This window comes from Camelina sativa, chromosome 2, assembly GCF_030686135.1.
Source record: "Camelina sativa cultivar CO46 ecotype springtype chromosome 2, ASM3068613v1".
Taxonomy (NCBI): domain Eukaryota; kingdom Viridiplantae; phylum Streptophyta; class Magnoliopsida; order Brassicales; family Brassicaceae; genus Camelina; species Camelina sativa.
The window spans coordinates 31049110-31071936 of record NC_141881.1 but is presented as its reverse complement, the minus strand read 5'-3'; the positions used below and the strand labels follow the sequence as shown (position 1 = coordinate 31071936).

At 36.0% G+C, this 22827-nt stretch overlaps 7 protein-coding genes across 7 annotated transcripts; 2 read left to right on the top strand and 5 right to left on the bottom strand.

Moving 5' to 3' along the window:
• Positions 1 to 130: 130 nt before the first annotated feature.
• On the bottom strand, positions 131 to 2432 carry LOC104744446 (uncharacterized). The gene is made up of 2 exons (XM_087475451.1): positions 1388 to 2432; positions 131 to 971 (listed from the first exon to the last, which is right to left on the bottom strand). Exons 1-2 carry the CDS (start codon positions 2134 to 2136, stop codon positions 311 to 313), a joined length of 1410 nt encoding a protein of 469 aa, XP_087331577.1. The 5' UTR covers positions 2137 to 2432; the 3' UTR covers positions 131 to 310.
• LOC104744454 (uncharacterized) lies at positions 2308 to 3455 on the bottom strand. The gene is made up of 4 exons (XM_010465516.3): positions 3233 to 3455; positions 3093 to 3141; positions 2699 to 3016; positions 2308 to 2503 (listed from the first exon to the last, which is right to left on the bottom strand). The coding sequence occupies exons 1-4, from the start codon at positions 3362 to 3364 to the stop codon at positions 2382 to 2384; spliced, it is 621 nt and encodes a 206-aa protein (XP_010463818.1). The 5' UTR covers positions 3365 to 3455; the 3' UTR covers positions 2308 to 2381.
• A 3420-nt stretch (positions 3456 to 6875) lies between these two features.
• On the bottom strand, positions 6876 to 7524 carry LOC104744429 (uncharacterized). Its single transcript, XM_019238904.2, has one exon. The coding sequence runs from the start codon at positions 7384 to 7386 to the stop codon at positions 6925 to 6927; it is 462 nt and encodes a 153-aa protein (XP_019094449.2). The 5' UTR covers positions 7387 to 7524; the 3' UTR covers positions 6876 to 6924.
• Positions 7525 to 10412: 2888 nt separating this feature from the next.
• On the top strand, positions 10413 to 12528 carry LOC104744419 (U-box domain-containing protein 31). Its single transcript, XM_010465479.3, has one exon. It carries the CDS (start codon positions 10888 to 10890, stop codon positions 12229 to 12231), a length of 1344 nt encoding a protein of 447 aa, XP_010463781.1. The 5' UTR covers positions 10413 to 10887; the 3' UTR covers positions 12232 to 12528.
• A 575-nt stretch (positions 12529 to 13103) lies between these two features.
• LOC104744398 (uncharacterized) lies at positions 13104 to 15188 on the top strand. The gene is made up of 3 exons (XM_010465457.3): positions 13104 to 13905; positions 14005 to 14192; positions 14461 to 15188. The coding sequence occupies exons 1-3, from the start codon at positions 13308 to 13310 to the stop codon at positions 15031 to 15033; spliced, it is 1359 nt and encodes a 452-aa protein (XP_010463759.2). The 5' UTR covers positions 13104 to 13307; the 3' UTR covers positions 15034 to 15188.
• Positions 15163 to 18529, bottom strand: LOC104744409 (DEAD-box ATP-dependent RNA helicase 27). Its single transcript, XM_010465469.3, has 13 exons — positions 18490 to 18529; positions 17757 to 18396; positions 17483 to 17668; positions 17217 to 17402; positions 17040 to 17123; positions 16912 to 16953; positions 16749 to 16823; positions 16350 to 16652; positions 16223 to 16261; positions 16024 to 16128; positions 15878 to 15946; positions 15666 to 15791; positions 15163 to 15545 (listed from the first exon to the last, which is right to left on the bottom strand). Exons 2-13 carry the CDS (start codon positions 18207 to 18209, stop codon positions 15396 to 15398), a joined length of 1818 nt encoding a protein of 605 aa, XP_010463771.1. The 5' UTR covers positions 18210 to 18396; positions 18490 to 18529; the 3' UTR covers positions 15163 to 15395.
• A 441-nt stretch (positions 18530 to 18970) lies between these two features.
• Positions 18971 to 22141, bottom strand: LOC104744384 (ACT domain-containing protein ACR1-like). Its single transcript, XM_010465438.3, has 7 exons — positions 21712 to 22141; positions 21004 to 21107; positions 20857 to 20902; positions 20637 to 20751; positions 20482 to 20549; positions 19807 to 20282; positions 18971 to 19716 (listed from the first exon to the last, which is right to left on the bottom strand). Exons 2-7 carry the CDS (start codon positions 21075 to 21077, stop codon positions 19053 to 19055), a joined length of 1443 nt encoding a protein of 480 aa, XP_010463740.1. The 5' UTR covers positions 21078 to 21107; positions 21712 to 22141; the 3' UTR covers positions 18971 to 19052.
• Positions 22142 to 22827: the final 686 nt, after the last annotated feature.

Sequence of the window (22827 nt, the reverse complement as noted above, 5' to 3'; positions counted from 1 at the left end):
GTTCAGACAATTTTATAACAATCAAAACTATTGTGTAAGCAGTATGCTACTACCTTCATGATTGAAACAAATTACTATTGTGAAAGCATCTGCTCATTGTAAATGCCGTTTTAAGAATAAAAAAGACATCTTTCGTCTAAAAATAAATATATAAGATATTTGATTACTTGATCTTGATCTTGATCATGAACAGTCGTTAGAACTTAAAAAAAAAAAAAAAGGAGACCAAACATAAATCCGCCGAGTTCAACATCCTAATCATAGATATCATCATAAAACACCAAATACATAGGCAAACAGAGATGGATCCTCAACTCTGCATAGCGTCTTGTTCGTCTTCTGGAGCAGCATCATCGGTTTTGATTGGTTCACTGAACATATACTGACTCTGATACTCAACAAGATACTGCATCGATCTCCTCACATCCAAGAACAATCGATAAACTCTCTGTATATCCTCAACCTCAACGATTTTCCCTTTCCGTTTCTGGCAAGACAACGCAGCCGCGGTGATAAGGTGAATCGCATACCTTAAAGAAGTATCACGTCCGATCAATGTCAAAAGCTGTTTGGCCTCTTCATTCATCTCAACATCTTCTTCTTGGCAACGGATCTCTAAGATCTTCCTTATGTCTTCGTCTGTGTAAGGTTGGGTAGTGATGATGAGAAGACGGTCAAGGAGATCGATCGGGATCCCATGGGGTGATTTCTGGTTCGTGCCACGGATTGTAGTGACTCCTCGGTTTGTAGCCACGACGAGGATTGGTGACATTTCGTTTTCCAGAGCTCGGTTGAGGAACGAGAAACATTCGATGTCGAGCATGTGAACTTCATCAATGAAGAGAACACCGGGAACTATCTCTGCTTTTCCTTCTTCCCTCCACTCAGCTACTTTTGTATCGATTTGTTCTCGGACTTCTGATCTGATTTCTCCAGTATCGCCAGTGAAAAGGGCTAGAAAACCTTGAGTCCTGCAGAGGAACAAAGACGAAATACAAAAAGTTACTTTTTTTTTGGGTCTACCAATCATGTTTCAAAGATCAATTTGGCAACCAAAATTGATTCAAACATTACCACAAACAGAATAGTTACTTACAGAGAGTGCCCTGACTACACACTGCTGAAGAAACGTCCAAATTGAACATGAGCTTGAGAATTTCAAGAACATATTAACCAATGAAGTAACCTCACATTTGAGACATATTAACCAATGAAGTAACCTCACATTTGAGACATCTACACTGAACTTAGTGAATTAAATCAACTAAATTCCCAATCATACCTAAAAATCACTATAAGAAAATCTCAATTTACATCCTACATTGGTCCTGTAAATACCTAAATCAGGATTAACAATGTTCACATTTCAGGGAATGTGTAAAATTACCTGCTGTTGATAACATCAATCTCGTGAAGAGTCACACAATGCACAACCTCTTTCCTCTTCTGCAACTCGCCTTCAGGGCACTGCACAAACTTAGTCTGCGCACCCATAGCATCATAGTCCCGAGACCTAGAAAACGATCTTCCAAGCTTAGTAATCTTCCCAGTAGCCTTATCAATAGCAATGACATCACCACTCTGCACTTTCTCTTTATTCAAAGCTTCAATCATCTTAGCTCCCATATCATACACAGTCTCCATATCCGTCGTCTTCATAGTCATCTTCCCAGACTTGGAAGCAACACCAGAAGAAGCAGGCCTATCAATCTGAACCTCCACAACTTCACCTTCAATAACCTCAGTCTCTTCTTTGATCCTAACACCGATAGCTTTACGGAAAGACTGAGTCAAAGCTTCAGTTTTGGACATCTCCAAAGAGAAAATCTCACTTCCTGCAATCATAGCAAAAGGAGTCTCCAAGCCAAGAGATTTCGCCATACCCATAGCAATCGCGGTCTTACCAGTTCCGGGTTGACCCGCTATTAGAATAGCCCGACCCGCAATTTTACCTTCCCTAATCATCTGAAGTATGACACCGGCGGCTTTACGCGCTTTCACTTGACCGACCATTCCTTCGGAAACAGCTCGCGGCTCGAGAGCTGAGTCGAGACCCAGTCCTCGGATGTGTGAGTGTGCGCCGATTCGCTCGACTCTGGTTAAGTCACGACTCTCGGATAGCTTTAGTTCCGCCATTTCAGATCAAACGTCTCCGTGCGATTGAGGCGGAGGAGAAAGAAGAAGAAGAAAAAAGTTGAGGTTTTTAGGGTTTAGAGCTACACGATAGCAATGGCGATGTTGTAACTTAAGTTCTCTTTACAAGGGCATAAAGGGAATGTGACGGAACTTAGAAACGAGAAATACAAATTTAGTAATATGCCCTTGTATTATCAAAGAAAAACTAATTGTTTCTTACATTAAAGATCGGTACATTCTTAACCCTAATTAGGATCAGGGGTTGGATTATGGAGATATGAATTTGGTTTAGAACTATCTTTGGCCAGTTTCTTAGCTTCTCTCCTCTTCTTGACTTTACTCGTCTTATCATTGTCATCGAATTTTACTACCAAACAGAAAAAAGAAACAAAGAGTCAGAGACGTAATGTAATAATAACGATCACACAAAAATGACAGCTTTGACATTAATTGCACCAACAATTCCACAACTTGAGAGCTATAGAAGTCAAAACCTTTTATCTGAATTTGGTACAGTTGTGATTATGAAATCTAATTGGAGAAAAAAAGTCAAAAGTTGTACCTTGTTTTTCCCCTGTGGCATTTAGTCGAACAGGTTGTGAGCAGGTTTTGCTTTCACTAGCTTCATCTTCTTCTTCTTCGCTATCAGAATCTTCTTTTTCAACGTTGCTTCCGCTTGCATCTCCCACGAAGACTCTTCTACCATCTGTCGGAAGTAAAGGTCCGATGATAACTTTCTTCCGGCGAACTGCTTCTTCTTTGAGCAACCTCTTCCTTAACCTCTTTCTCTGCGCTCTACTCGGTTTCTCAGCATTCCCCGATTCATCTCCGATTTCGTTGTCTTCTCCGTTGATCGATGAATTAATTTTCAAGTAATCCTCTGAAAATAAATAAAAAACAAATTGACTGTGATTTTCCAATTGTAAAATAAACGGAAAGAAGCATATTAGTCTTACCTGGGTTTATGAGCGTTACATCGAATGGTTCGTCGTCAACAACCTCTACCTGAAAAACTCAGAGTTAAACAATGGCGTTAACAGTTTTACCTTTTTTCTTTTCTTCAAAAACTCAAATTAAATAGAGAATGAGAAAGTACCGGAGACGGAGAAGGTGGAGATGAAGGAGGATAAAGCGTTTGAAGAAGAGCTTCGTGAAACTCCCGACGCTTCTCTTCTCGCCGTTGCATCTTCAAAAAGATCGCTCCAGAACTCGGCAGCGGAATCTCCATCAGATTCCTAATATGTGTAATTTTCAATTTTTTTTTGTTTTTTAGTCCCTAAGTTTTAGTGGTATTTCTGTTATCGTCCTAAAACTTTTTGTTCACGGTGTACACATTGACGTTGTTGAGATATCAAAATAGAAAATTCCTCTCATGATGTAAATCATACTCCTATTTAATATTAGTTGAAATGTAACACAAATGTCGAGTCACGGTGTAATCATTTATCTCCATGTATGTTATCAAATTTTACTTTTTTTTTGGGAAAGTTCATAACTTTTGGTCATCAAATTTGTAACACTAAGTAGGGGTGTCAATCGGGCTGGCCCGACCCGGCTCGGCCCGAAACCCGTAAAGCCCGCATATGTTTGAGCCCGGCCCGGCCCAGCCCGAAATATTTCCGAGCCTATATTTCAAAGTCCGAGTCCAGCCCTAATAGGGTTACAGGGCTTTTCGGGCTTTTTCGGGCTTATCTTACCGATCAAAAATTCAAACTTATAAGCCTTAAAAAACAGTGTTTCAAGGTGCACTATAAAAAAAAGCAATCAAAAATTTTATAACTCATCTATATTCATTATAACCAACTTAATTTAATATAAAAAATTTAAGACTAAACAAAATTTCGATACTTTAACCAAATAAACTAATATATAATTCATATAAAATATTATAGATAAACATTTTTAAAGTATTAAATATGGTTATTAAGTACATATAAAAACTAAGATTAAAGTTTAAAACTTTAATTACAATAAATTATTAATCAAATATTGCAATCAAACAAAAATGTTAACAAAAAAGTATAAATATTTTTGTTAAAGGGCTTTTCGGACTGGCCCGAGCCCAGTCGGGCTAAGCCCGAAAAACCCTATAACCCAAACGGGCTGAACCCGAAAGGCTCGATTTTTTCTGGACATATATATACTTAAGCCCAAGCCCGCTATTTTTCAAGGCCGGGCCGGGCCAGCCCACGGGCTTTGGCCCTAATTGACATGCCTAACACTAAGACCTAATATTCATTTAAGTAATATTTATTCTCTTTCACCTAATTTCTCTCTAACGACAATATACAATTGAATTAAAAATGCTAATTTCAAAATACATATTTTGAAAATTCTGTCACTTTTGATTTGACAGACGAACGTTGCCGAAAGAAAATACCCAAATATGAACATTAGAAACTTTCTGTTCATGGTGTACACGTTGACGTTGTTGAGATGTCAAAATAGAAAAAAAAATACTCTCATGATGTAAATCATATTTAGTATTAGTTGAAATGTAACTAAAATGTCGAGTCACGGTGTAACCAAATGTTTCCATGTTAATGTTATCAAATTTTTTTTTTGGCAAAGTTCATAACTTTTGGTCATCAAATTTGTTACACTAAGACCTAATATTCATTTAATGATATTTACTCTCTTTTACCTAGTTTCTCTCTAACGACAATATACAATTGAATTGAAAATGCTGATTTAATATTTTGAAAATTCTGTCACTTTTGATTTGACAGACGAACGTTGCCGAAAGAAAATATGAACGTTAGAAACAATTAAGTTTTTATAACCGTTGTGAACTAATGGAAATTTTATTTTGTTTTAATTAAATGGTATGGGTTTGGACCCCTATAAATATAAGTGTATACTCCTCTCTCATTGTTCGTTCAAAGTTCAAAATGCATTCTCAAGTTTAAAGTTTTAAAAGTTTCTGTTGCTTAATGCTGTTTGTTTCCAACTCCGAGCATCTTCTACTTCCCTACAACTTCTTGCGGAGAGATAAACAGAGAGAAGCATATCATCATTGTAACAGGTGGCAAGGCTTCTTCGCTCATTTTATTTTCTCTGTTAAACTACTGCTAGTATATGTGTTAGAGACTTATTTTACATAGTTTGGAAACTTTTTAAATGACCATGTTTTAAAAATCTAGCTCATGTATGTGGGTGTTAAAAAACAAAGAGTTGCGATGGGGGACTTGAAATGTTGTTGTTGTTGTCTTCATAGTTTTTTTGTTTTTCTGGTTCAATAACTTTGTAGATATCGTGTGTTGGGAATAGTAGAAAGTACGTTAAAATTTGGTTTCCATATATACTGCTCTGTTTCTGCCTCAAATCAGTAAAATGTAGAACGATTGTCAAGTCTTGATTAAGAAAAATGTTTTGGTATTATATATATATCTCATGTTCTGAAATGTTTTTTTGTTTTTGGTTTATTTGATGAAGGATGGAGACACAGAGGAAAAAGGGGATTTGACTGTGTAGAGTGGGCAGTGAAACGACAGAAGCTTGATTCGTTTGTCTAGTGTCTATATATATAGTCTGTACTTTGTACGTTGTTCATCTTCCGCTTAATTGGTGCGAGAGACTAAATCTCTATGTATAGTAGTAGACTAAAAAATCTCTATGGTATACATGTATAGATGAATGTGTAGGGTGCATGTGTGTGTGTTATTATTAGATGTATGTGTAGGGTGCATGTGTGTGTGAGTATTATTAGATGTATGTATAGGGTGCATACATCTGTGTGTGTATGTGTATTAGATGTATGTCTAGGGTGTGTGTGTATTAGATGTATGTGTAGGGTGCAAACGTAGCGACAAATACTGAACCTCCACTCCCCCCTCTCCCTCAACGCAAATGCAAACATTAGAATTAAACAACAAGCAGAAAACAAACACACGGAAACATTCTAAACACACACACAAGTCGAAACAAAATAAAAACAAAATCAAAACCACCAAAAATGAACGGAATCAGTCAAAAGTAGAGTTAATGTTGGCACGCATCTACATTAATCTCAAAGCCAACAGTTAAGAGTCACTCTACTGCCATAATTAACCGTCGTTTTCTGTCTTATTTCATGATGTTTCAAAAAGTTCACAATACTATATATAAAATTAATCTCTTGAGTATATATAAAATATTGTCACACACATTGTTTTAATATATTTGAGAAAAACTGTATCCATCTTAAGTTTGTAAAAGAATGATCCTAATCAGTAACAATAAAAATTTATAAACCCGCCACGGTTGTAACACATCGATCGAACACTCTATATTTGGTGTCTTAGCGGTTTCGTTTCTGTGTTATTGCCCCAAAACTTTTGTTTCCATGTACACGTACGCACAATTATTGTGTTGACGTTGTGTAAAATGGACTTCTCTGTCGCCTAGGGGAAAAAAAGGCCTTGACAATAATCTCATTTTTTGTTTGACCTTTTTTATTTGGATAAACATGTTTATTTCCATGATATCTCATAAACATGTCTCGCATTTAATACTATATAGTATCGAAATTGACATAATGTTGTTGTTATAGACGAGTACCTTAAATATCAGTGAAAGATATGAAACTGATCTATATGAATTTTCCTATTCTTATATGTTTTTTATCAATGATCTATGTGAATTTTGATATTGAACTTTATATATATACAAAAACAAGAAATCTGATAAGCACAATGCACACAGAATCCATTCCTTTAGCTGTTTGGCATTTTGAATCTAATCAGAAATGGGAGAGAAAGAAAAAAACAAGAAGAGATGTTTAAATATGTATGGTCTTCGTTTTTTCTTTTATTGTTGACGAGTAGTAAAAACTCCACCGATTTTTCTATCTTTGCTATAATCAAATAAAGATTCCTCAGCTTCAAACTCATCACAAACCTTGTCTTCATCGATCCTTCCCATCGCCGCACAGCTATAATTTCTCCGGAGATCCATCCGTCGTCTCATCGCCATCGTAGTCTCCACCGAGATTTCTCCGCCGTTTGAGACAAATCTACAACGTTCACGTGTTGTCGTGGCAGAGTTTAAGGTGAAGCTACGAGGGAGAGCAGTGCTTTGAGCTTCGCAGATTTGAAAACTACCAGCCGGTAACCCAAAAACACCGGAGCCACCACCACCGCGGATGAATCCGGCGGAACATGACGTCATGCTACGTATGTAAGCGTCACGTGCCATGATCAAGAAACGAACCGGAGATTTCACCAACCTTGCTAAGTTGCTCTCTTTCTTCATCTCCTTTTTAGCTTTCATTGTTTTTAAAGGTGAAATCGAAGATTGAAATAAAAACAGTAAATATAAAAAAAAAGATCGAGAGTTCGAGAAATGCGAGAAGAGAGGATGCCGTGTGTATGGACTTCGTTATAAATGCATATTTTCATTTCAGAGATAATTATTAGACTTGGAGTACATATAAATGTATCTAGTTGGATGTTTACAGTTTGGTGATACTTATCTTATTAAAAGTTTACAAATATGAAACTATATAATTAAATCTACTTTGTTTAATTAGAAAAAAAGGCCGGCAGTTTTATTTATTTATTTATTTTTATTAAGTTTCGAAGTAACGTCGTGGACTGTTTTAAGCTATGAAAATTATTTTAAAACAAGTACCAAGCTCTGGGATTATGATTATCCATATTCAAGCTTAACCCTTGCTTACAATATCAATAATTAAACAACAATTGCCAAGTAGTCCGTCCATATGTGATTTAAACACGTTATCAAAAAATATTAAAGTCGAAATTATTATTATTGTTAGATGGATTGAGATAGGACACCAAATTTCTTTCATTAAATCAACAATGACTAAAAATACTGAAATATTGAGAATATTATTACGACGGGATGTGTGAAAGATTCATTGGACGAAAAATAAAAAAACGAGTGTCCAAAAATACTATAGACTGATACACTGTCGACTTGATTCCCTTTTAATCCAAGGCAGCGATAATCAAAAACAATTTGTCAAATAAGTATTGGCTACATCTTTGATTTTTTAAAAAATTTATAAACAGATATGTTTAACATGGGATTCAATCTGTTCGGCAACTTGAAATGAAAGCAATAAATTTCTCGCTGACACTTGTATAATTTCTTATTATAATTTGCACCACTTATAATAAAAAGTTTTCGAAAGTCAATTTGAAACTTGTACGATTCATAATACATCGGACGAAATATATCTTTGACAACAAGAGAGAACAAAAGAAAAAAACACACACCCAATTTCGCATCTCTCTTCTTCTTATTTTTAGTGACTTGGGCTTAATAATATCCTACGAAGGCCGCGCAACGTTTTTTTTAGTACTATCATTCAGAAGCCTTATAGCCCAATATATATACATCTTTTTTTTCTTACATTTTAACGAAAATTTATTTTTTGGACCATTCTTTTTTTTTATAAGCCTTTATTTATTCTGTTAAACAAATAAATATAGGCAACTAATTCAAAATTAGTGACAATTTTCAAGAACTCATTTCTAAGTTTTAATAATCAAAAGAGGAAAAAAAAAAAAAAACCAGATGCCAACAGTAATATATGTCGTGATATTAGTCAAAAACAGTATAGAACAAGAACCCTAAACAGCCTGTCCTTATGGGTCACTAGGACCCTCTTATCACATAGAAACTTCCCTTTATTAGTTAAACATACTAATTTGTATAATTATCTTCTAGTAATTGGTTTTTTTTTTTAACATCACAATCAGTCTCAAATATCACATGACACTAGTCGTTATTACAAAACACGTCACATCGAATTAAAACTCTTGCCGGTTCGCTTTAAGTTACTAGTTTGACCGGGAAACTCAAATCAACACCAAAATCATTGATTGCCTCTCTATTAATAATAATAACATATTGAATTGAAAAAATCATATAGTATATTATATTTGAAATTTAATTAAACAAAAATATTATAAAATATGAAAGCAAATATTGGGGATTTTTTCCATTATGATTATTTTTTGACAGCATTTATTGGGGATTTAATATCAGTAACATATAATTCAAACTGAATCCGTGTTGTTATTTTAAAAATTTGAAAAAATGTGTTTGGAATATCAAAGTTTCTGCATTATCTGGCATGGTACTCAACTCCAACAAAAACAACACATGGGTCTCAGATCTCTCTGCTGACACTCCCCATCAATTTTCGCTTATTACTAAACATTATCTTCATTCATTTAGTTTAAATCTGTATTAAAAACATTCAAACACTACTTAATTAAAGTTAAATCTCGATAAGTAGTGGTGACAGAGCAGAGCAGTCAAAGGACGGAACCAACAGAGACACGATCGAGGCGTACAGTCAAAGCAACACACATACATATACACACACTGTCATGGTCAAATGTCTAGCTGGAGCTTTTGCATGTCACGAGCCCCACATCCCTTTATTTACACTTTTTCCTCTTTTCTTTTTCGTGCCAATCTAGGAATTAACACTTTAACGCCTACCTAATGGAGTATAACAAAAGAATTTACTAGTACTATTAATTCTTAAAAAAAAAAAGTTACATTCAAAAAAATTATCATAAACCCTGATTTGCGGATTTCTCAAGTAACCCTGATTTGGTTATTATATCCCATTTCAATATTCTCAAGGGAGAGAGGAGTAATGTTTTGTTTTCTTACATGATTTTTTTTACTATAGAGTCTACAGTTTTTTTCTTTCAAGTAAGTATAGAAAAATCGAGGGTTGCTTAGTAAGTTAGTAGTAGGCTTAATAGCATTGATAATGAATGATTCAAATAAAATTTGTTTAAGTGAGTAAATTAGGCCTTGAAATTATCATCGCACGTGCCCTAACCTGTCCTCGTGGGTATTTGGAGTTTAGTGGGTAAACTGTGAGACTCTTCGCAGCTTTTTTGACTTACGTGCGAGATTTTCTTTGGTCATCATCTAAACTGACCATTATACCCCTATGTTATATAAATTTAAGCAAATCACACATTGCTTTAGTTTCAGTTACAAAAAAAAATGTGAAGAGAATGCTCTGTTAACATAAGAAACATAGAATTTAAATGTTAGTAATACTTTGATCTGTAACTGTAAGTCTGTATCTATTAGTCAGTTAAATTAGTTGAAGATATAGACAAGACTCATATTTGGGTCAAAAGAAAAAGAAAAACAAAGGACAAAACAGGAATTTAAACACAGGATTTGAGCTTGCACGTGTGGCGCATGGGTCGAGATGACTCGATAACCGGCTATACCCTGTGAATTCTCGGTCAACACAATCTGTATTTTTTTGTTAATTATGTTGTCATCTTTTTAATTTTAATTTATACTCCCTTGAGAGCAAAAAGAGTGAAAAAGAGAAAATCTTTGGACCAAACGAAAAGAAACGTTTCCTTTTTAATTTGTCTCTTTGCTTTAATAATTTTCCTTCTCACCGAAACACACCACCACACCCCATTCTTCTTCCTCTTCACATAATCATCATCTGTGTTTTCTTCAAATTCTCTCAAAATTTACTTTCTTCTTTTTCTGTTCCTAGATTTCAGAGTTCACTCTCGATCTCTTTTTAATTAAACTCTCTTAATTCTTCTGGAACAATCCAGATTTTTTTTTTTTGGTTAGCTGGTAGGGGGAAGCATTAATCATGTATTTATGATACACTGCTGTATTATTATTATTATTACGTGAGTTGAATGTTTCCTTTTTGTTGACTCATTTTAAAAAAACCAAGGAAGGAAGGAAGAAGAAAGGCTCTGTTTTTATTTATTTTGAGGGGTGAATTTGTCGAAAATGCCAATGTTTCAGCCTTCGAAGAATGGTGGGTTTGACGGGCATATCTTAGATCTACACACGGCGGTTAAAGACGGTGTTCTCGGTGGTTGCGGCGGCGGAGATGGGAAAATTATGGTGGTTGTTACCGACGAGAAGAAACAATTGGATTTGAAGAAAATGATTACCGAGCTCGAATTACCTGAAATACCCTCTGTTTTCATCTGTCCCATCTCTCTTGAACCGATGCAAGATCCAGTCACCTTGTGTACTGGTCAAACCTACGAGAGGTCAAACATTCTCAAATGGTTCAAATTAGGTCACTGTACTTGCCCCACGACGATGCAAGAGCTTTGGGATGATTTGGTCACTCCTAACAAGACGCTTCACCAGTTGATCTACACTTGGTTTTCTCAAAAGTATGTCTTGATGAAGAAACGGTCCGAAGACGTGCAAGGACGAGCCATTGAGATTTTGGACACTTTGAGAAAGGCTAAAGGGAAAGCAAAGGTTCATGCTTTAAGCGAGCTTAAGCAAGTTGTGATGGCTCACGGTATTGCTAAAAAGACTGTTGTTGATGAAGGTGGAGTCTTTGTTATCTCTTCTCTTTTAAGTCCTTTTACTTCTCACGCTGTTGGATCTGAGGCTATTGCGATTCTCGTTAATCTTGAGCTTGATTCTGATTCCAAAGCTGGTTTAATGCAACCAGCTAGGGTTTCTTTGATGGTTGATATGTTGAGTGATGGTTCTATTGAAACTAAAATCAACTGTGCTAGATTGATTGGGAGGTTGGTTGAGGAGAAAAGTTTTAGAGCAGAGCTTGTCTCTAGTCACAGTTTGCTTGTTGGACTAATGAGATTGGTTAAAGACAGGAGACGAAGGAACGGTGTTTCCCCTGCGTTGACGTTGCTCAAATCGGTTTCGGTTCATAAACAAGTTAGGAACTTGATGGTTAAGGTTGGAGCAGTTCCTCAACTGGTTGATGTTTTGCCATGTTTAGATCCTGAGAGTTTGGAATCAGCTCTGTTCGTGTTGGAATCGTTGTGTTTGGAAAGCGAAGGGAGGATTGCTTTGAAAGATTCGGTTAACACGATTCCGAATACAGTTAGGTTACTGATGAGAGTGTCTGAGAAGTGCACAAACTATGCGATTTCGATCCTTTGGTCAGTTTGCAAGTTAGCTTCTGAAGAATGTTCGTCTCTTGCTGTTGAAGTTGGTTTGGCTGCAAAGCTTCTGCTTGTGATCCAAAGTGGATGTGATCCAGCTTTGAAGCAACGTTCCGCTGAGCTGTTGAAGCTATGTAGTCTACACTTTTCAGACACAATGTTTATCTCCAAATGTAAACTCACAAGAACAATCCAATAAAAAGATTACACCTCTCGAGTCAATGATCTTCCCCATGTTGTTGATGTATATAGATGAAGATTTCAAGTTATTTGATCTGGTGGTACATTCGCAGGAGAAGCTTTAGGAGGTTGAAACGAGTTTGGTTCGTAAATGGAATAATCGTTAAGATGAAGCAAAATGTATAGATCTTTTTTGTTGTGTTTGGTTCATTATTTAGTAGAAAAATAGATTGAAGAAAGGAATCATTTTTTTGGCCTCTTGTTGTAACTTATTTAGCTTATTTTGAGTTTGAATAAAGTATTAAGTCTCTGAATCCTTTTTCTTGGCATATGGATGTGATGACACTCTTATTACCATAATGGTTATGTTACACAAAAAAAGAAATGTAAGAAAAGACCAAATCTTGATTGAGGAAATAAATCAAGTGATCCTTGATAGAACAGTAGGTAGGTCTCAGAATTGTGGAGGGGCACACAAAAAGAAACAAAAAAAAAGTCTTTCTATGAACATGCATTGGTATGAGTTGATTCACTGTGCAAAATGAACAATTGATAAGAAAGGGATGATTTGACTTGTGACTCGTTACAACTGTTTGTTTGTCCAATAAGACACGTTTATCTCTCTGTTCTTACATAACTGTCTGTTTTTATTTAATTGGATATGAGACTCTGTGAACATATCTGTGTGAACATTGTATCTGAACGCGTGTGATGTCACTGATGTGAGAGCTCTTGTCTGAAAATAAAATCTAACCAGTTTACCAATCTTGGAAAAGATATTGTGTTTTTTTTGACCAAAAATAATTGGCGTTAATGGAAGCTTCTGAGATATCTTACGATGGGCCTCTTAATATGGGCTTTTATATAGATCCAGCAATAACACTTAAAGACGGTGAATCTTCGTTGGCTCTAAATTGGAATTACGCTAAAACGACGAAATCGGTTAAGATATTAATAAAAGATTTAAATTTAGATATTATTAAGATTATTAGCTTAACAAGTTAAGATTGATTAAGATGGAGCTCTCTCATTCATTATCTCTATTTCTCAATCTTTGCTTTTGCTTCAAACTGTAAACAAAAAGATCATTCAGATATGGCTTGGTTAGCTAGATCCATTGCGAACTCACTCAAGCTAGATGAGGACGATGAAGATGATCAAAAGCAACGAGTTGGTGGTGATGATGAGACCGTTTCGAATCAATCTTCACAGTCTCCTCGAGGCGTTAAGGAAGACATCACCGAGCTTACCAAAACCTTGAGAAGCCAGTTTTGGGGAGTAGCTTCGTTCCTCTCTCCACCACCGTCTTCTTCTCCGGATCTTAAGGAGAGAACAGATCACGCGAGGGAAGGTGAAGATGAGGATGAGGATCTGATTGCTGGGATTAAGAACGATTTCGCGGAGATTGGTGGGAGATTCAGGACTGGGATTTCGAAACTCTCTGGGAACTTACCTGTATCTGAGTTCAGGACTGGGATTTCTAAGCTCTCTGGAAACTTACCTGTTTCTGAGTTCACTAAGATCGCTTCGAATTTTTTACAATTGAGCTCAGAAGATGTAGATTTGAAGGATTACGACAAGGATCTTGGAGTTACAGAGGAACTAGTTGCGTTTGTCAAGGATCTTGTGATGCATCCTGAGACTTGGTTGGATTTTCCTATACCTGATGATGAGGATGATGATAGCTTTAATGGTAAGTTTCTGGTTTCAGATTAAGGAATAGTGAAGTTTGTTTCGGTTTATATGATTTCATAATTGGTGTTGGTTTGTTTGGTTTCAACTAATTTTGCAGACTTTGAGATGACCGATGCTCAATATGAGCATGCCTTGGCCGTGGAGAGGCTTGCACCGAGCTTGGCTTCTTTGAGAATTGAGCTTTGTCCTGAATATATGAGTGAGAATTGCTTCTGGAGGATTTACTTTGTTCTTGTGCATCCTATACTCAGTAAAGACGATGCTTTGCTTCTCTCTACTCCTCAGGTAAGTTGGATTTTCAACTCCATTGCTTATGAATGTAATCCTATGGTTGATGCAAATCATACTCTTTCTAGATAGTAATTTGTATCAAAACAGTGATCCTCATTATTGAATAGTAGCAAGTCAATCAGGTTTGCTAGATTTGTAACTAGTTTTTCTAAATGGTGCTAGTAGGATTTGATAGTAGCAAGTCGATCAGGTTTCTTGGGATAAGTTAGATAATTTATTGTTCCTGTCACTAATGTTTTTTTATTTGTCTTTGTATATAAAGGTACTCGAAGCAAGAGCAATGTTATCACACGAACTACAGAAAACAAACACATTACCTACGGAAGCAGGGAGTTCTGAAGCTAATGCTGTCATTGTGGAACCTCTTGATGTGCCTCATGAACCTTTACCAGAAACAGCAACTGTTAGAATCGTGAGTACAATCGAGTCATCCGACTTTGAAACAGACAAGCACCCAATTGAGAGCAAGGAGATACAAATTGTTGACAAATCTATCATTGAAGAGACTGCTTCTTCATCTAGATTAATCAATGTGCAAGTGGATGACGAGGAAGAAGACGATGCAGATGATTGGTTGAACGATGAAGAAGAGACTTCATCTGTTAGCGCCATTGAAGGAAGAGCAAACACTAATCATCCTCTTGGTGAAGACGACGAAGATGTATCATTCAGTGATTTAGAAGAAGAGGATGAAGGAGACGTCAAGGTGACTTACAAGAAAGTTACCAATTCTGGTTCTGATTCTTCAAACAAAAATTCACCAGATTGGGTTCAGCTAGAAGAGGTGAAAGTGAAGAAAGAATCAAACGACTGGCTTAATGTCGATGAATTGTGATGTGATGGGAGTGACATCCAGTGTTCTTTTCTTTATATATAACACATCAAGTCTAAGTCATCTTTCCAAATATATGATCCTACCGTTGAAATATGCTGTAAATATTCTTCAAACACATATATGAAGGCCTTCATAGGAACTGCCATTTTTATATAGAGTTTGATTGCAAAAAAAAAAAATGATCAAAATTTCTAAGTAACGGGACAACAGTCACAACACTGGTCTTCCTTTGTCTGGTTCCAGATAAAACAATCGTAATAGAACCAAGAAAAAAGATACAACAATCGTAACAAGCTTGTGCCAGTTATACTAACTACGACGTTGTCTTGGTTCTTCTGCAACTATAATTTTAGTCTGTATTTTTAATACCTCTCATATTTTTTACCGCCGGCTCTACCGCCGCGACCTCTGTTAAACTTATTAACCGGTTCTCTCTTACTCTTGTACCCTCCTCGATCTATCTTCAGAGCAACGTTGGGAGGATTGGCGAAACCGAACGAAGCCGCAACATCCTGCACAAAAAAAAAACAAAGATTTCTAGTTAACGTTTAAGGCAAAAAAACAGAAACAGATTGTATTCCCGATTTCATGACATTTCATTATGTTGTGTATTATGCTGCAGATTCCATTACTTTGAGATCGAGTCGGTGAACATCAAAGGCATCTTTCATCTTGTGAGAATCATATCCTGCAATGTAAGTCTTGTATGCTTCTTTTGCTGACTCCTTCAATGCATAGTTTTTAGTTATCAAGTCCTCCTGCAATAACATTTTAAATAAAAATCTCTCAACTTTTTGTCTCGTCAGTGTAGTAAACCTTTTAAGAAAGAACAAAAATATTTTACCAGAAAAGATTTCACATTGAGCAATTTATCTTCTTCAAATTCATGTTGCTCAACGGGAATTTTTTCCGCCTGCAAAAAACAATATGTTGATTCTTTAATCAAAATTTCTAAAATTTGAATAATTTTATTGAATGAAAACAATTTACCTTGAGATGCCAAATAAATTGCAACTCATTTGGAGTTAGGACAAGCAGAGCCTTTCCTTTTGCTCCTTCACCACGAGCGGTTCTACCAACTCTATGAATATACGTCTGGACAAATAAGAGAGTAACATTTCAGACAATGAGTGATTTCCTAACATTAATTCTCACACGCATTTGCCAAAAAAAAAACTAAGCAACATACGTTAGCGTCTTCAGGTGGATCATATTGCACAATCCAGTCCTACAGAAGCACACAATAATCACAGAGATTTGATTAAAGATCAACCAATTCAGACATTTTCAAAGTTCAGAATGTGGAGGAAGCATACCACATGAGGAATATCAAGACCACGGGAAGCAACATTAGTACACAACAAAATACCCGTTTCCGCTTTTGAAAATTGCATAAATGTTGCGGTTCTTTTGGTCTGGTCTATCCCTCTACGGATTTCAAGGCAATCTATTTTGATATATCGACAGAGCTCGGCATGGAACTTTGTCGATTTGCATGTAGAGAAAAACACCATGATTTTCTTTTTCCCAAGGAACCTCTTCAAGAAGGTCAGTAAAAAAATTAATCGCTTAGCACTTGGCACAACGCAATAACCTTGCTCCAAGCCTTCATTGGTAACCTACAGTTTCCAGTTTCCACAAAATGAAAAAGGCTTGTTTCGGTAATAAAGTAAAATGTGAGTAAAGATAATAACATAAGTTGTGTTGATTGTTACCTCTTTTCGTCCTTCATCCACATCGATATAAACATATTCATGTTCTTTAAGTGACACCCGAGCCAGATCCTTAACCTGATAGTTTTAATTGAATTCCACTAAGTTAATTAAACTGACACTAATAAGAAACAAGTGACAAAACTATATTGATTGGTAAACAAACCTGGGAAGTCTGTGTGGCGGAAAACAGGGACGTCTGCCTTGTCTGCAGCAATAATACAAAAGACGGTTAATATCTCTAGTATCTATGGTAAATAAGAATACCTATGCAAGCCCCAAGAATACTACTACCTTTGGTAAAATCTTGATAATCTTCTTCAGGTCTTCTTCAAAGTTCTGTTCCAAGATCCTATCAGCCTCATCCATTACAAGATACTGCAGAAAATAAGAATTGCATTAAAGCAAAACCAATGACGATACCAGTAGCACAGAGAATAGAAATCAGAATTTTGTGGTTATATTAACAACCTTCAAGTTCTTGAATACAAAACCATTAGTGTTTTGAAGGTGGTCGAGAAGTCTTCCAGGGGTAGCAACTAACAAATTAACACCTTTGACAAGAAGCTCAGTTTCTTTCTTTCTGTTCTCACCGCCAATAACCTTTCCCACAGTCTGTGAATGATACTTGAGAAGCTCTTTGGCTACCAAAAAAGACTGAAAACATAAATGATGTATGATGAGTATCAATCATCATTCATCACTATGGGGTAAAATGAAAAGGAGTGAGAGAGAACCTGAATAGCAAGCTCTCTAGTTGGGCAAATGATGATAACACCAGTACCATTGCGAGGAGTAAAGCTGACATTGTAAAGAAGCTCAATAGCAGGAATAAGAAAAGCTAAGGTTTTACCAGAACCAGTCCTGGCAGCTCCAAGGAAATCTTCTCCCTGCATCAATGGTGGAATTGCTTTAGCTTGTATCTGCAAAAAAGTATACAAATCTGAATCATCATTCTTCTTAAAAAAAAAAAGAAGAAAACATCATAGTCAATTCGAAATTGGTTGTAACCTCAGTCAAGAATTTGAAACCAAACTCTCTGATAGATTTTAAAGTTTTATCAGATAAATTCAATGACTCGAACGTTTCACCAGTCATTATACCACTCCCACTAGTTTCCTCCCCTTTCTCTTCTTCTTCCTCTTCCTCTTGGCCATTGTCTTCTTCTTTTTCTTTTGACTTGACAATATTCACATCCTTGCTCTTCTTCTTATTCTTCTTCTTCTGGGGCTCTTCATCATTGCTAATAGCTGTTACCGCTGTTTCGTTCTCTTCGTCATCATCTCCACGCTGCTTTAGCTTCTTCTTCTTCTTCTTCTTATCATTCGGTTCGTCGTGGATTAAGATTGATTCATTCTCTGGCTTAATTGCTAGCTTCTTTAGCATCTTCTTCTTTGCTTTTTCTTTAGTATCTCTTTCTCTTTTTCTACTCTTCTTCTGCTGCTCCAAATCCAAATCCGCCATATTTGTTGTCAAATCAAATAGAGGGGAACACAACTATCAAGGTAGGGTTCTTTAAAATCGGAATCGAGAGAGTGTGTGTTCTTAATTCTAATGCCTGCTCCTCTACCGTCGTCCGTCGCAATTTGTTAGGGTTTTATTAAAAACCTCTCTCAATTTCTTTCAATTTTTTAGTTTTCCGATAATACCCCTTGCTCTGACCTTTTTTTTTTTATATTTTTTTTTTTTAACTGTATACCAACTAAAATTGTCCAAGTTCATCAAATTCAAATTAGTTATAAACAAAAAAAAAAACCCAAACCGCAATACTGAGATTCTGCATTAAACCAATTTGATTCGGAACCGAATTTAAGCAAACGAATGAGATTTAATTTGTTGATGGGTGACGTGATGTTTCCAAGTTAAAAGGAAAAGGGATACAAAAAAAAAAAGGAAATTAAGATTAATTATCTTCCCAACGTTCAAAAAATATTTTCTTTTAGTTTTTTACTTTTTATTTTAACCGTTGGAAAAGTGCAAATCGACCTAACATAACATAATACAGTTTGGAAAACTAATTGGATTTTGGATGCGGTTTGTTATACATTCCTTAACTTCGACTTGTTTCCCTTATGTATTGATAAGAGAACCCATTTTGTAAAAACTCCACCACTAATAAAAAGTTAAAAACACACCACGGTGGATGCTCTAAGAACAAAAGAATGTCACAGTTATGATCGAATGAATCTTTTCACAAATTCACATCTAAAAGACTTAAAACTAAGTTTACGAATTTTTCATTTTATAGTCTGCAAACATTCCTCTAAATCAGCTATATTTACAATGATAATCACTAATTTAAACACGTCACAACGATTTTATCGACGATGATAACCTCTCTAATTTAGACCAAAACATTCTCCCAATCGACGACTTAGTTTTGTCTCGCAACTCCACACTGTTATCACTCGTTGAGCCCATCCTCATCGGCATCATCCCAACCGCTTTAACAGCTGACACAACCGCTCCACCCAGTTCTCGTACAACCGCTTCGACCGCGTTCTGATCCGTCTCACCACCATTCACATCCGTAACATAAAACGAACCAACCGCAATATCACCTTGCGTACTCATCTCAGCTCTCGTTATCGACAAACCGTTTTCTCTCACAACTCTGGTCACATCCGACAACAAACCCATCTTGTTCTCCGTCCGAATCTCAAGTTTCAAACCTCGTGAAGCCCGTCTCGAGATCGCAGCAACCAAACAATGTCTTAGTTTCTCTCTTTGCACCTCCGTTTCTAACGTGCAACCATTCTTCTTCCTTATGAAATATTCTTGCTCCGCCGTGGAACCTTTAGCTCCCGCGACTGCGTGAAACACTACGAATTGTAACTCTTTTAAAGCACACACCGTGTCGAAAAGTAGTTTTGGCCTGTCTCTACACTTAACATTCACCATGGAATAACCATTACATGCCTCGATCGCTACGTGTATCCTCTCGCATCTTCCTCTCCACAAAGCATCGCACCTGTCACATTCAAGGTAACATCATCTGATCATCGTGTATCGAAACCGAAGCTTCGGTGATTAGTACTTGGTATATAAACGCAAAACGCACCTGTCACCACTGAAGCAATCGCAATCGGAGCAGCTCTCATAGTCTCCTTCTGCGTACATCAGCTCATGAAGTCGTCTCTCAGTGTGAGCCCACCCGACCGGAGCTCCTTTAGCCTCGACGATCCTCACGACGACGCGAGACTCATCGCCGACTATATGATGGGCTTCCATGACGGTATCCAGATGATCCTTTACTTGGGCCTTTCTTATCGAGTCAATAATAGGCCCACCGTTAAACCCATCTTCTAGATAAATCACCATGGCCGCTCGCTCGTGGTGGGTCCATGCGACAGCGGCTGTCACGTGACATCCAATGTCGGAAAGTACGGCAGAGATTTCGGACAGTAGACCCGGTCTGTTTATTCCGGTTATCTCAAACGCCGTATGCTCTGTACACACGTGGCGCTGTTGCACCTCCCGTTTTAGATTACTCTGCATCTCCTTTGTTATACCTCCCGTTCTACTAGAACATATTGCCTGAAAACAACAAAAACACACACACACTTATATATATTGGTTGTGTTGATGAGGTAATTAGATACGTCCAACAACATCAAACAAAAAAAACTTGAAACGAGGCTGTTTATAGTTTAAGAGTTAGTCAAAATTAAATCAAGTCAGTGATTGTTTTAGGTGTAATTTACTAATGATTTTTTTTTTTTTTTTTGTGTCACACCTGTTGAATGTAGAGAATAAGGCTTCGGTCTGTGAGCTTATTCCCGAGTTGGTCCGTCACGTGAAACACTAACAAAGAGAAATTTTCAGATTGTGATAATATATATGTGGTCCACCAATGATGACATGTGAAATTGATGATGGATGACGACTTACCATCCATAAACCATTCACCGTCGGATGAGATGTAAGATTTGGAGATAACGAGATCGAGATCAGCCAAAACTTGAACCATGTCCAGTAATATCCCGTACTTGTTCGCGCTATCTACCTACATATATCAACCACATGATTAATTATCGCTAATTAGTCCCTTATCTATATCAACTAGCATGATAAAGCAATTTATAGAGAGCTTTAGTATTATAATATGTACCTTAACAAGTGTGCACTCTGGGTCTGAGTCGTTGTCTACACAAACCCTAATTAGTGTGCACAAAAAAAATACCAATAAATATTAAGATTAAAATCAACTCGTAAGAAAAAATTAACAAAGAAGTAGATTAATAAAGTATGAAATTACCTGGGAGGATTGATTCTCTCGACTAGTGATTCGATCTCGGAATCAATCCGAGGCTGATAAGCTATCTCCATCATCCTTTATTAATCAGCTCTCAAAAATCCGACCTATGCAAGTATGCATATACACAAACAAGTTTGTAATTACTTGAGGAAGAAGAAGAGGAGCAATGTACGAAAATTGGTTTGTTATATATATACTTCCACGATGTAAACGAGGTTAAAAATATAATTATAGAGTAATCAAACATTAAAGTTAAAAAAGTTAAATAAAGAAGAAGTCGCCGATTCCTTCGGTTCAGAATCAAATCTAAACCATATCTTAAAATTATTATTTTACAAAAAAAAAACGTATGAAACAAAAATCTGAGACAATTAAGCTGTTTTTATCCCTTTCTGAATCAAAATCATTACTTGAGAATTCTGTTCTTTATGGTTGTTAGATTAAGATTAATCTCAGCTTGAAATTTCTTGAAAAATAAAGTCGCATTGGGGAAAAATATTAGGATTACGAAACAGAGCAAATAGATATCAGGAAAAGATAGAACAAAAATTCAATCTGTGAGCACATGAACACATACACTATTATGAGAATCTGAATCTGAATCCGTCAGAGAAAGGGTTTGTATTTATTTCTCAAGAATTTCAAGACAAAGAAGGAAGAAGAATAAGAAAACGAACAGAGAGAGAGAGAGAGAGAGAGAAAGATTACCTGAGTTGAGAGATTCTGATACAATAGAGAGACTAATGTAAGAAAGAAGAATCCTAAAAGAGGAGAGATTCTCTAATAGAAAAATATTGCGAAAATTTATTTTATTTGTTTTGCTGCTACAAAAGAGGAGAGAACTAGTTTTATGTTGGTGGACGAGAAAAAAAAAGAGAAGCCGAAACTGTAGCCAAAGCGTATCTATCTCATGTACTTACTACTGCTTATCATATCTATGATGTTTTTGTACAATACGATACGAGAGAGCACAAAATAATTTTAAACTTATATATATATATATATATATGTACATGCTGCTTCATAGTTATTTTAGTCAAATGCATCCCATCTTTTTCTTTTTGACAAATGCATCCCATCAAATCTTTGCTAATTGGGAAGCTTTTTTTATTTCTGACACATTTACCTTACAAGTGTTAAAAATATTATGAGATTTTATGATAAAAGATTAATGTGATTAATGAAAATCAAGATAAATTCATATTAAAAAAAGAAGAATATATTAAAAACAATAATAGATAAAAAAAAAAATATAAAATTTTGTAAGATGATGAGGTGTATTAGCAACCCAACACAAGATTTGCCACATGTAACATTCTAAAGCCACGTGGCAAGATGGGTGGACTCTGAGCTCGCCTCTTCAAAATCATAAGAATCAAGCTGTCTACGTGTCGGTCTTCCATTTCAGGTGATTTTTTTTTCTTTTTATTTCGTCTACACAAAAAATAAAAAGATTGAAAAATGTTTTTACAACTCATTTATTTGAGATTTCAGCTGGAACAATGAAGATAAAACAAATCTGTTTACATTCATAAATGCAAAGATGTTTATGTGGGTTACACAAAACGTGGCCCGACCACACACACAAACAGAGGCCACTCCAGTTGTAGTTTTTACCTTTCTAGTGGTTTATACAACTTATGTCCTGTCAGAAGAAATTAATTTTGAAATCAGTTAATATTAATCATAACTTATAAGTTATAACCATATATTAACACATTGTTTTCTTATTTAACTTTCATAATTTTTTGATTGTACTAAACTTGGTTCAAAACTATAAATTAGAGACTCTGTATAAGCCAAATGTTTTTAACTAGTAATCTA

Bases quoted from the DNA above. Each gene is read 5' to 3' on its own strand.
- LOC104744446 (XM_087475451.1), bottom strand. From the start codon at position 2,136: ATGGCGGAACTAAAGCTATCCGAGAGTCGTGACTTAACCAGAGTCGAG. The intron at 972-1,387 runs GTAATTTTACAC...GTTCCTCTGCAG, and splicing joins ATTGATGTTATCAACAGCAG to GACTCAAGGTTTTCTAGCCC.
- LOC104744454 (XM_010465516.3), bottom strand. From the start codon at position 3,364: ATGGAGATTCCGCTGCCGAGTTCTGGAGCGATCTTTTTGAAGATGCAA. The intron at 3,142-3,232 runs GTACTTTCTCAT...TGAGTTTTTCAG, and splicing joins CTCCACCTTCTCCGTCTCCG to GTAGAGGTTGTTGACGACGA. The intron at 3,017-3,092 runs GTAAGACTAATA...ATTTATTTTCAG, and splicing joins TGTAACGCTCATAAACCCAG to AGGATTACTTGAAAATTAAT.
- LOC104744429 (XM_019238904.2), bottom strand. From the start codon at position 7,386: ATGAAAGCTAAAAAGGAGATGAAGAAAGAGAGCAACTTAGCAAGGTTG.
- LOC104744419 (XM_010465479.3), top strand. From the start codon at position 10,888: ATGCCAATGTTTCAGCCTTCGAAGAATGGTGGGTTTGACGGGCATATC.
- LOC104744398 (XM_010465457.3), top strand. From the start codon at position 13,308: ATGGCTTGGTTAGCTAGATCCATTGCGAACTCACTCAAGCTAGATGAG. The intron at 13,906-14,004 runs GTAAGTTTCTGG...CTAATTTTGCAG, and splicing joins GGATGATGATAGCTTTAATG to ACTTTGAGATGACCGATGCT. The intron at 14,193-14,460 runs GTAAGTTGGATT...TTGTATATAAAG, and splicing joins TGCTTCTCTCTACTCCTCAG to GTACTCGAAGCAAGAGCAAT.
- LOC104744409 (XM_010465469.3), bottom strand. From the start codon at position 18,209: ATGGCGGATTTGGATTTGGAGCAGCAGAAGAAGAGTAGAAAAAGAGAA. The intron at 17,403-17,482 runs GTTCTCTCTCAC...TTATGTTTTCAG, and splicing joins CTAGAGAGCTTGCTATTCAG to TCTTTTTTGGTAGCCAAAGA. The intron at 16,954-17,039 runs GTAGTAGTATTC...TTATTGCTGCAG, and splicing joins TTATCAAGATTTTACCAAAG to ACAAGGCAGACGTCCCTGTT.
- LOC104744384 (XM_010465438.3), bottom strand. From the start codon at position 21,077: ATGATGGAGATAGCTTATCAGCCTCGGATTGATTCCGAGATCGAATCA. The intron at 20,752-20,856 runs GTACATATTATA...TGATATATGTAG, and splicing joins CAGAGTGCACACTTGTTAAG to GTAGATAGCGCGAACAAGTA. The intron at 20,550-20,636 runs GTAAGTCGTCAT...TCTCTTTGTTAG, and splicing joins CGGTGAATGGTTTATGGATG to TGTTTCACGTGACGGACCAA.